This window comes from Calonectris borealis, chromosome 21 (assembly GCF_964195595.1).
Source record: "Calonectris borealis chromosome 21, bCalBor7.hap1.2, whole genome shotgun sequence".
Taxonomy (NCBI): Eukaryota; Metazoa; Chordata; class Aves; order Procellariiformes; family Procellariidae; genus Calonectris; species Calonectris borealis.
Window position 1 is genome coordinate 6,657,441 of NC_134332.1, and position 12,773 is coordinate 6,670,213.

Here is a 12,773-nt window from a genome sequence, read left to right on the forward strand (position 1 = left end):
ACTGCGTGGCTGACACTGGAATTCAGATTTCGGTCTCGTTTATCCGCACGTGGCAATGGATGCTCTTCTCATGACAAAAGCACAAACACGCAGGGCACAGGCCACTTCTCCAAACACCTCTATGAATAATCACAAGCTCTGAAGCCCCCACACATCAATCTGAGCTTCAAAAAGGGATATAATAAAGAAAAATTAGAACTCCACTGTGCACTGAGATACAGATATCTATCTACACACACAAAAACGTATTACAGGTCATCAAATAGCTTCCCTTCCTCTGAAATACACCTACCACAGCAGCAAGCTAACCGTACGTGAAGGAGGGGGAAGACTGCAGGCTGACTAATGCAAAGGTCACGAGGATTAACCTCGGGGCTGCCAACTTTCTGCCCTTCCAAATGTCAAAAGACAGATTTGGCCTGGTGTACAAAGGGATTACTTTGAAGAAAGGGAACTGGAGGAAGGATATTTCAAAATATCATGACACAAAGCAGATTCAGCCTCTTCTGTATCATTTTGATACTTCCATACTGCAGAAATCTTGCTTCATCAGCTGTTAGTGGCCACTGACAGACTGCAGATGCTGGATGGTAAGATTCATTCTTCCATTTAAAAGAAGAGAAGAAGCATTTTTCAAGTTTCTTTCATATTTCAGTTCCATTTCCTGACGCCCTTTACAGCAATATCAGGATGAGGAATGGGATCCTTTTAGCGGTGCATACTTCAAGACCTGTCTTGCTATAGAAAAGGAAAGCAGAGTCCTTACATGCCATCTCAGTATCTTGAGCAAGCAATTGGAAATGAAGCATGAATTTCATGGATGCTGCCTGACCGTATCAGGGGGAGAGAAAAGGAAAAAACAGAAATTGCAAAAAATCCTCATTCTGATCTTGCATAAGTAGAAATTAGGGAACAGCGTGAACTGAGTGCAGAAGGACCCAATCTGAGCCAGACTGGCTCCTAACAGGACTGCCAGAAACCAAGCTGGAGACAGGGATCTTGGCCAAACTCAAGCAGAGCCCAGCACCGCTGACCGCCGCTCTCCACACCACCAAGGCTGCTTACCTGCCTGAGGACATTAGCTCCACGAGATCACACATCACCACGTCCAGCCATTAACCTTCCCACGATACCAGGAAACCAAACGCACACCCCCCAGCTGATTAGGACCCGGCACATCCTACAGACTCCGTTTCAGAGGCAGCTACGCAGGAACCTGTTGGCTTCCATCAGAGCCCCTCTCCCACAGCATCTCTGCACTGTGGGAGAAGACACCAGAGCTGGCGCTGCCCAGAATTGGCCAGGGACTACAGGGTTTGCTTGTGTGGGATCTCTGCTGCCCAAAACAGGCAAGGGTACTCTCAAATCTCAGCAGCCCCTGCAAAAATGCTGACCATGTCTTGGCACTGTACCCAGACAACACAAACAGGGTTACCAGCAGCCTGGTTATTCCTCAGCCACTGCGCACTGGAATAAAGAGTTAACTTTATAATACTAATTGGGCTGGATAGCAGGTTTCAAGCAAATTCCCCAGACACATCCAACCCATGAGACGAGAGCACAAATCCATACACACTTAGAGATAACAATACCTTCCTAGAACCCCAAACAATTCCTAGTGGTAATGGTTTATACTTCTCTTCCATTTAAGTGCTTCAGAGCAATTTATAAAGGGTGACCTGCACAGATGCCAAAGCTGAGATGGCAAATGCCTCGTTTTACAAAAGGAGAACACAAGTTATAAGCTTTTAAGCCATTTGCTCAAGCCCATGCAACATCAGGAGCTGAACACCAGCGAAGTGAAATCCTGCCTGCCCATTCCTCACTTCAGTGATTTAACCCTCAATAGTTGCAGTAACTCATGACACCACGAGCACCTCGGAGAGGCTGTTACTGCTCTTTCAGAACTATCCTAGCCAAGGTCAGATTGTTTCAGCAAGAATTTTGTTTCATAATTTACTTCAGAACAAGTGTTTTAACAGACTATGTTTTTTGAATACTGCAAAGAATTAGAATCTAGTTTTTACACATTTTTCAAGCTGTCAGTCCTCCATTTACTGTGAATTTTAAGCACTGTGAGATAGAGATAACAAATGAAGGGGATACCTGTACTCCATTATAAGCCACTGAGAACAACCTTAAACATTGCTATCAATAATCTATTTGCAAAACGCAGTGTGAAGCTCACACTGAAGCTCGCTGCATGATCTAAGAATTAATTCAAAGCCAAGAGCATTTCTGTTAAGTTGAGAAGTAAAGACACCCCCCGGTATGGTAGAAGCAGTTGGCAAACTACATTTTTTGCAATAGGTCCTTTGAGAGAGGACTTGAAAGCAAAGACTGAGAAAGGAACTAATGGACGGATATAAAGAAGACAAGCAGGAATGACAGTGGAATGAAAAGGGTGTGAAGAAACTGGGTAATCTTAGGGCTTGGATGTGTCAGAAAGGGAAAACGGAGACCTACAGAGTAACAGAGACATGGCCAGGTGGAAAAAGAAAAAGGATAAATAGATTATATATGAACTAGATAGGAATGGAAGCATGGAGAAGACATCATTAAGCAAGATCTCAAGATGAGCATTACTTTTATTCTCCAGCACAAGGAACTGGTAAAACCAGCACATTTGGGCTCCACAGATCCCTATCCCTCATACCTTGGGGTGCCCCTCATTAGACTCAGTCTATGCAAAGTTTTGAACCCAGCAAAGGAGCTGAAAGACATTTACTGTGAGGAACAAGAAGAGTCCAGGAAATTCCCATGGGATTTTCTTTCATCCCTTCTGTAATCTCTATATTGAGTATGTTTCGGATCCCATAGGGAAAAAACACTGCTTTGTGTTCTTTATGACAGTATTTTCAGTGCACGCCTCTGGAGGTAGCTTCTGAATTCAGGCAGCCAATTCCTTCCCTCTCCCGCCACACATTCTTTTACCAGCACATTGCCTGGGTGCTTGCGGTCAAGTTTAACAGTTAAAAAAGCAACTCCCCTCATGTTTGCAGTTACTACCCTGTATTTGAGGTACAGTAATTGATCTTACGAGCCCACCATCTCCATTTCAAGTACTGCAGCTCTGCAGTGGTAGTTTAAGACAACATCCACGCATACACGTCGCCTACTGATAGAAGTAAAAAGCCTCATATCATTAGTTATCTGTCTTAGTTGAGGAATAAGAATTAATCTTCCTTAACTGCTGGAACTGAATCCAAAGCACCTGCACCATAAAACTTCACGCAGTCTCCCCAGGAGATTCTGTTATTGCCCAAGACTGAACATCAGGGTTTCATAACCATAACGCTGCTATCACCTGCATCGCAGGAAAAGAAGCTACAGCATGGGAAGTGCATTGTCTGCACCATGTAAGCAAACCGTCCATCCCAAGGACAGCACTTCGTCATTGGAACATCGTTTCCACCTCAAATTTCATCACACACTGAAAGCTGGGCTATGAGATGTCAGCTCCACCACTGCACTACCAGCCAACCTGCTCTACCCCATGGTGTCCAAACCTCAGTCCTGACTTAGGAGCCTTCACTTTTATTACGCCCTAGAAGACTCACTAAGCTTAGACATCTTCTGTGCAGTCTTTCCTATTTTCAGGGAACAGACATGCTTCTCTCTGCTTTTGTGGACTATGGAGCAAAAGATGACAGTCCAGAAGGGATCTCAGTCACTACATAACTTGCACAGCTGCAGCTCCAATGCTCTCCTCCACGGCAGCAGCACTGGAAATCAGACCTTCCTGTGCTGGCGTTTGACCTTGGTCTTTGGTAGAGCTAACGACAGCCCCCCAAAAGAAAAGGTTTTATTTCTAACATCCCTTCCTTGCAGCACATTGCCCCAGTAAGTCCAACTGTTGCGTTACCATGTTATGCTGCTGAGGATTTGCATATCCATTAATTTTGGCAGCTTGTCAACTTTTCCTTAACCAATTCAAGCAAGGGAAAGAAAACAGTGACTTCATAGCTTCTCTCAGAAAAAAGCTGATGAGAATTTCACAGGAGGTGAAAGCATAATTTCTGTTGCCTGCAGTGTATCCTCTTGCCAAACACTGAAGATCTGCATCGTCCAATGAAGAAGCAAAAGTTTCTCAGAGTTAAGATGGCAAAATCCAATTAAGTAGGAAGCATCAAACAACTAAATAACAGGGTAACCACAAAACACCTCCTGTCCTCAATTATCATGGGAAAAAGACAGAATGAAGAATCAGCTTGCCCTCACCTGGGATGAGACCACAAGATTTTTGTACATTTTAAGGCTCCTCTCCAAGTTAGAATAACAAACGAGACAGGAAAACAAAACAAACCCTAAAACGTACTAGTATCTTCATTAATCATTTCTGACTCCTCACATGAGCATACTGCAAATTCAGCCTCTGCACTTATGCCAAGTCTGATACCACTTAATTGCTGAGACTGTAATTCAAGTACTGCGTTAAGGCCATGGAACATCAGCGACACGTCCCTTCGGCTGCTAAAGGCAGTTGGGAGCTCCCCAGAAGGCTCTCGGCCCCAGAGGAGAGTGATGGGCAAAGACACTATGGTAGGAATACAGTATCTTACAGCACAGCATATACTTGCTTTCAAGTGTTTTCCATGGATAGGCCAGGTCATCAATACCCAAATTCAATTCCTTTTTAAACAAGATGGAGCAGGGGGAGCACTATAGGGTTTGTTCATATGCAAGGGCTCCTCACCTCCTAGCCAAACTTGCATGCTAAAAGCATGCATTAACATTCAGAAAAGGAATATGATCTTCTAAAGTTCTCAAAATGACTGTTTCAAGTTTTTCCTTATGTTATGTTGGGAGCTTTTCATCAATCCTTCTCTACCATGATTGCTCAGAAACACGAAGGGGCACAGTGACAGCTGGGAAATCTCTCAACGTGCTGTCACATTAGACCCAGCCTTCAAATAAGGGTTCCTTGTACCTGCACTGGGAGATGCACGTGTGCATCCACCACATCCTACAGTGGGTGTGGGCGTGCCCTACCTTCTCCTTGCTTGACCCACGTATATAGGACAACCTGAGCTGTATGTCTCTCGGTTCTTTCCAACTGCAGAATGCGGTTTTGCCCAACCTGACTATGCTAGGGATTACTCATAAGCTGCAAGTCTTTGTCCCAGTGCAGACTAAGCATAAACCAATTCTGTCTTTGCACCTTCTGGATGAACAGCAGTGCCAAGGGATCGGTGTTTGGTGGCAGAGAAGGTAAGCAAGACTGATAAGCAGGTTTTTACTCAGACTTGCCTGAATGAACTGGAGTTGCAGCCAAACGTAATGGATGCAGCGACAGTAAAACCTCCTTGTTTCATTCCTCGTGCTATCAGTGGTCTTGGAGTCAAACACCGAGGGTGCAGAAGGCAAATGTGATTTCCTGAGAGTAGAATAATTATGAGTTCTACCTCTTGGGCACTCTTCTAGTCTTTTCATCCTTGGGTAAAGCCATCAAATCGGAAGATAAAGCCAGGCTTTAAGGAGCACAGAGACCCAAGTCAGGCTCAGCGCAGCAGTGAGTCAACAAGTGACCAGGGGGTAGATGGACCTGCACATTTGGCCTTCTCTAAAAGCACAGAGTGTGAACGCCCTGCGTATGGCACAGGCTTCAGGAGCACAGGCAGACAGACAAGGCAACAAGTGGGCTCATCAGACACAAATATCTCCGTAACAAGAAAGGCATAACTTGCTTCTCCTACGCTGCTGCTTTTATCCTCCCTTTTCAAAGGACCAGAGCTGAAAATAAAGAAGAAAAGGCAGAAGGAACAAATTGATGAAGCAGGCCAACTGCCCAAAATGAAAAGGCGTGAGCCTGAGTCAAATCCTTAGAGTCAGCATGAAAGCGCTGTGGAAAAAAACTACTTAACATATCCAGAGCTGAGGTGAAATAATAAGCTAGAGGAAAAAACTAAATGGAAAAATGAGAAAAGAAAAGATGCCCTGATGAAATATCTACAAATATCCTTCAACAGCAGCTCCTCAGGGAAGGGTTAAAAGCTCTGCCTGAAGGAAAGGGCACAGTGTGCTGCAGAGCCCCGTCCACCCGTGCGTCACGTAGCAGGGAGATGGTGCAGACTCCACGAGTACCCGCTGGTAAGGGTCTCTGGCACCACCTGCGTTCATTCCCAGCATGAACGTGCAGCTGATTATTATGCCTTATTTTACATAGCGCATCCAAAAAAGGCAAGTAACTTCTTTTAACAATAGCTCTTTCCTTCTTAACAAGCATATCTTAGGCACATCATGTATCTGTATCATGCGCGTTACTGCAAATACAGCTTCTCATCAAAATAACCAAACTGGAAGAGGGCTAACGCTTTGTATTTTCCCATTGTGCCTATGTGGAATAGGCACGTTGGACCAAATTCACTCCTAGAATAATGACATTACAGTCAACAAAGCTTGTCATCACAATTTTGCTTAAGTCAGTCTTCTGAAACAGCATGATCCGTTTTTTTTTTTCCAAAGCCCTAGGGATTCCCAGATACTTCTGTATTAATTATTTACTCCCCATAAATTTCAGTTTTCAAACAGCTTTACTAAGACAACTATAGAAAACCAAAGAAAGGGTGGGCTGTGCGTGGGATGGCTAAAGGTCATGAGCACGATTTATGGGAGGGTTTGTGCCCTTGTCGCAGGGTTTGATGTGTCATTATTCTTGTAACTGCATTTCAAAGGTATTATTTTTCTAAACGCAAATCCCCTTTCCTTCCCTCAAACTCCACAATGTTTATAACTGAAATTAAGTTAGCACTTAACAAAAGCAAAACACTGTAATTTTAGGACTGTATCACTTCGATTTGTTTTATTTTTATACTCACCAGAGAAAGAAAACCTTTAGTTCCTATGCGCCTTTTGTCATGACAAACCACAAAGATAATTACTAGGAAGCTGCTCTGGTAAAACCTCCCAAACTAACTGTCACTGGGAAGCCAGACAAACATTCCCAAAATAACACCTAAATAATGGATATTATTGGAGTCATAGAACACAATATCTTTAACAGAAATAACAACCAGCCAGCACCCTGTAACTATTAGCTCTCTCTGTTTTTTGTGACCAGTATGATTCATGCTTCTAGAACAAGGTAGGAGGTTTGTGTAGTATATTATCCCAAAGCTACGTTAACTATCAAGAGTCTGTGCAGCGACCCATCAAGATGTTTTTAGCCAGAATGGGCTTTAATCACAGGATGTTTTTAGGTACCCCCTGCATAATCTCTTGAAGTTCCCTTGTTAGTAGAGATAGGGACCTAAGAACTTACTTTGACCTGTGCACCTTCCAAAGGCAGATTTTTACAGAGTTCAGAGTAACTTCATGTTTTCCCCAGAGTTTTAATTATATTCTTACTTCACAACCAATCTTTCGCCTAACCACAATTTAATGACAATTCAATTACAGAAATAGCATACAAGCACCTTTCCACTGGAAGCGCAATGCTGACACCATCCACACGCCAGCCTGAACCCCCAGAAAAAGCATTTTAGACCATGATATAAATAGGGTTTCAGAGAAAGAAGAAATCATCATATTTATCCATTCTGCCATTTAATCCTCTTAAAGTCCTCCATATTGCAGAAATGAGCAAATTAATGGCTAATGGGACACGTTCACATGGCTGAATGGGTGGTGCGCATCCAGAAATCCTGAAGTCAACACAACAGCAGTGCAGCGGTGCGGATTTGCGGAGGAGGACAACACAGGACCAACAAACAGGCTCAATAATCCTGCTCTTTCTTACCTCTGCTCTTGAAAACCAGCAGGTGGTAGCGTGCAAATTAAGTAGTAGAACAAAAAAATAAATAGTTTGGCAAAAATTACAGCAGTGTTTACAGAAGGAAGAAAGGAAAGGAATGAGCAAAATGTGCTGCCAGAAATATAGAAGTGCACATATTTTAGCATGATACAGGCTTCAGTAAAAACAGAGATATCAGATAGCTTGTAACAAAAAAAAACACCACCAGGAGTGCTTTGCATCAGTGGATTAGAAGCCTCCTGAGATACCCAGATTAAGTAGCAGCTCCCCTCCTCTGCTTTACTTTGTGTCTCTACAGGATAGTGTTTATCTCAGAAATGAAATACTGAAATCATCTTAGGTGAGGAAACTGTGAAAGCAAGCAGGATAAAGGTATCTTTGCAGACACTCACAGAAACAGGCAAAGCAAAGGCTGTCTCAGCATCAAGTGACTAATCTTAACAAGCTGTCACAAAGGAGCTCTAACCTTTACCGTAGGAAATGCTCCCCCCAAAGCACGCACTGGCCCAAAGACAAAAATGTGATATTTCCATGGCTTTAAATAGACAGACTATATGCACATTATATTTTTTATTTTTGAGAGCAGTATTTCAAAGCACTGTTTTAAAGAAAGGCTTCAAGAACACGGTGATGAAGACAACAAAGACGGTGCTCTCTTGAGACAAAGGGCTACTAAATTCTGTCTCAACATAAAATTCTCAAAGTAAAAAGGGATTCCAAAGAAAAATATCAGTAATAATTTATTTCCAAAGCTCACCAGGAATTCAGATGGAATTCTAATAGAGTGTTCAGCACACACCTTGCCCCCATGTCTGCAAAAATACAATCTTTCTGTAAAATAAGGCTGTCAGAAGTGTATTGGTACCTGGGGTTTTGAGTGATTATAAAGAAGAGAACATTTGTCCATTAGAGGACATTATTCCTCTTGCTGCGCAAGCTTTGAAGAGCTTTGGGGGCCTTTGAAATATTGTGAGCCATTTTCTAACATAAGAATCCATAGGGGAAAAAAAAAAAATCCATAATGTAGGCCAACAAAAGAAAGAAGAGTCATATTTAGTGCCCTGGTCATGTCCTGGTATTAAGCCCAACTTATGAGAGGTCTCAAGAGGTCAGAAACACTCGTGTTCCTTCTGCAGAAATCCAAGCACAAATCCACACAGCAGGTTAAGTTTGCATACGAAAAGCAACTCCCCAGTGTCTTCCCCAAATGCGGCTTACAGAACAGTGCTAATTTTACAGGATGCCTGTTAGCCTGGAGAATCTGTCGCAGCCCAGTGACAGTGGTGCTCTAGGATCTGGTAGCAGTGCACCAGCGTGCCCTGGACAAGCCACCTACCTTGCTCCTCCGCCCCCAAGGACCAGCGCAATGGCGTTTCCAGTCAGAACACGAGCCAGGCGAGAAAAGTCAGAGTGACGGTCTGGTGGTTTCTGGCATACGCGTTCGTACATCTCTATCTGCAGAAGAGAGGCAGAAGATGGTAATTCTAAAGGCACAGAGCCTACACTACCAGCCAACAAGATACTGTTAAAAAGTGGATAGCTGTTCTTCAAGCGAAAAGAGGGTTAATGAACTACCCAAACAGTTCTAGGGATCATATGCATCTCTCATACTTTCATAGCAGCTGGGAGAATTTCATCGTAGTACAGTATTTTCTTTGTAGCTATTTCTTTTTCTTGACAAAGATTTGAAGTTACTGGGAAGCATCCCAAGTCTGCCTCTGCTTTACCTTTAGCATGATTTTCACGAGTATGGGGATCATCCCAATGAAAAGGACTCTACCACATGTACACACCTATCAATATGACTTTGAGATTGTATTTTACTGTCTTCAGCCAAGCCAAGTATGCATCCATAGAGAAGATATGGAAGATAAGCCCCTTATCGCTATGTTTCCTATAGTAAATTCAGGCAAAACAGATTTAAGAGAACGCTATCTGTGTAACAGTCAGTTGCACATCAGAATATCATGTAATAACATTATATCAGATTACCTTTGATGCATGGAATGCAAGTAAGGTACTACAGCTAAAGGACCAGCCACCAAAGCAGGAATCTCTTACCAGCTTGGGCAGGCTTCTTTTGGAAAAGACTCTGCGTGGACAGCGGAGATGAAGATGAGCAGAACACCAGCTCCGCATGTTGAGCCATTCCACAGTTCGGGAAGGGAGAGGCCCATCCTCCTTATGGAGCAGGATGAGCTGCTTCTGGGCTCGGACCGCGGTGTTCTCCAGCATCCTCTCCAGCTACAGCACATTATACGCACCAAAGGAATGGGGGCGTCAGGTATTTACTGCTCCAGTACCAGTTTAACAGAATACTGTATTGTGAAATACATATCTATATATACACACACACACATATATATACACACACATCTGACCCCTATTCCTATCTGAATCTGCAGGCAACTATGCACACTAAGAACCCTCAAACAAGATTGATTTAGACAACTACGCTGTTAGCTGTGGGCTTACGTGGCACACAGAACTCAAAGTCAGACAAGGACTCAAATCTGACTACTTAAAAATGAATGCTTTTCACCTAAAACATAAACCATTAAATGCACAGCACAGACACACACTGTTCATGCAAAATGAGATTGCTTCCCAAGTCATACTTAAGCCTAAAAATGTTCAGCATGTTTTGTTCTTTCACTTCCAATCAGATCGCTTTTTACTCCTTGCATTCCTTATTTTTTTTTGGTTGTTTTAGGCAACTGATGGTGACTGGGTTTTACTGTGCTTCCTGCCTCCCACATATAGTCATGAAGAACCAACACAAAGTGACACACAAGAACGCTGCAGATGGTACCAGTCCCAGGCTCTCTGGAGGTCAGACTCAGCACTTCACAATCCTAAAAAACCCACTTGTGACCTCATTCTTGCACAATTTATGTGCCTGGACAAACAACTTCGGTAATAAAATATCAAAAATAAAAATAGAGAGCAAGGGGGAAAAAAAATACAGCTTACAAGCTGTAATAAAATATATTAAATTATTCATACAATACAATTATTTATCTATTTTTTCCTAGGCACACACCATGAATTCCACCCAGGCAGAAAAGAATTTCTCTCTCTATCTGGATATCCCGCAAAGAAATTCTGGACAGAAATGCAAAGCTTCAAAGCAATTTGACTTTTGAGTTACCACTGGCCAAAACGACTCTTCAGAGGATAAGAACTTAGCTGGAAATACTTCTACGTAAGACTTGCCGTTTCAGAGGATCGTCATTCAATTCTTTTTCTATTTATAATACACGTTTCTCAGGAATATTTCATTATTTATGCTTCACTGGGTATTAAACCCAGGAAAATTCATGAGTATGAAACAACCTTCTTCGATCTGGACTGTTAAGACTGCAAATATGAGAAGCAGCTATTTCCACACCTCTCCAACAGTAGGCTCCTGGTCTCCCAGTCCGACGATCAAGATGCAGTCAGCCTGCCGGATGCAGCGCTGAGTCCAGGGAGTAAGGGTGCTGTCTGCCTGGTAGAGTACGATACGGTGAATATCCTCCTGCTGTCCCAGCCAGCTAGTTAGTCGGTATTCACGGATACTGGGGACAGAAAAGAAAAAAACCAAATTCAAAGGGGTTTATATCATAACTCCTAATGTAGACAGAAATCTTACATGTCAAGCACAAAATCCGAAGGGCGTCAGAGACCTGCATCTCTTGCTCGTCCAGTCTAAGAACCTTATCTGCCCACATTTCAAGGCTCATGTTTTCTTTATTTCTCCATTATTTATACCATTAGATATATACACAGAGGAAAGAGGATGCAGTGATGCCTAACTTCAGTAAGACTTCCATGGCACCCCTAAGAATGAGGGCAAATACCCACTTGGAGCAATTCAGCTTTTCCAATTTCACAACTGAGAAAGTAAGTATGGAAAAAAAACACCCACATTTGAACTAAATACTCTCAAAACATTGTTGTCTCAAATACCTTGATGAGAAAGCACAATATGTATTAGAACACAGGATTTTATTCCCAAACACTGTATATTTATATACAGACCAGCACAGTATCCTTCTGCATTTTTTCATAAGTAATAATGAGGGCAGGTACCTATCCAGCGCGGCAGAACCAAGTCGCTGTTTGATGTTATCACTGGTGAGCAGCAAAGCAGGACCTGGAAGAACGAGAAGTTTCACGTGTGAACACCTGCCATTCAGCTCCTGACAAACTGTATTGAGAAAATGTAGCTATAACAAATGCAGTTCTGTGAATTTGCTTTGAAGATCATGATGGAGCTGTGCATTGACCAGAGCTGTTGTAGAAGAAAGAGCCAGCACAAAGCCTTCACAAAAATTTTCACGCTTATGTACAGCAACATCTTCCCATTCTCCATATTCCCAGAGCTCTGTTGCTGCATTAGTGGCAACCTACCAGCTCTCTTTTATCGCGTTCCTCAGTGTCATGTAGGATGACAGTTTCTGCTGCAGCTGCATTTTCACAAACACAACGTTCAGAATACCACGTACCTTTTGCAACCATAGAAAGCCCAGGAATCTGGTTTCAAAGAAAAAAAGCTATTTCACGAACCTATTGAAGTACAGAAGTTGTTCATCCTGCACTGAACCAACTCCCCAGATGAATCCTAAAGCTCTCTATAGTGGTACTACTACTTATTCAGGAACCTATACCACTACCAACCCCAAGGAGAAAGAGACTTCCATATCTGCAGGGCACAGTCCGATTCACGCTACTTCCACTGTAGAGATAGGTATACGCACACATCTGGCAACAACATTGTATCTGAGATGAATTTTGGTGCACATAAAGTTTCTTGCAGGCACTTTAGTTTATTTTTCTTATTAGCAATTCTAATTGCTAATCAGCAATACCTGCCATATGTGGTGGAGGTTGCAGAATAACTGCAGCTAAATACAAAAAAGCAAAGAAAACTTAAGGGATTAACCTCATACCTAAAGAAAAGATTATCTGTCTCATATTGAGAGGGAAATTCACATTTACAAAACATAAAAGAGCAGTCGCTTTGTATTAAAGTTTT

At 42.6% G+C, this 12,773-nt stretch overlaps 1 protein-coding gene and 1 long non-coding RNA gene across 8 annotated transcripts in view; one reads left to right on the plus strand and one right to left on the minus strand.

The window, feature by feature from the left end:
* Positions 1-12,773, minus strand: part of PNPLA7 (patatin like domain 7, lysophospholipase) — a 117,425-nt gene that overhangs the window by 33,784 nt on the left and 70,868 nt on the right. For all 7 annotated transcript variants that reach the window (XR_012676760.1, XM_075170488.1, XM_075170489.1 and 4 more), the window contains 4 exons: positions 11,828-11,891; positions 11,145-11,313; positions 9,815-9,997; positions 9,090-9,208 (listed from right to left, as the gene is read on the minus strand). Coding sequence is in view for 6 of the 7 variants with exons in the window: in XM_075170488.1 (XP_075026589.1) it covers positions 9,090-9,208; positions 9,815-9,997; positions 11,145-11,313; positions 11,828-11,891 (535 nt within the window). In the remaining variant the exon portion in view is untranslated. The remainder of the gene's footprint in view (positions 1-9,089; positions 9,209-9,814; positions 9,998-11,144; positions 11,314-11,827; positions 11,892-12,773) is intronic.
* Positions 9,980-11,148, plus strand: LOC142091368 (uncharacterized). Its single transcript, XR_012676761.1, has 3 exons — positions 9,980-10,037; positions 10,467-10,669; positions 10,789-11,148. It is a non-coding gene; the product is annotated as an uncharacterized LOC142091368 (long non-coding RNA).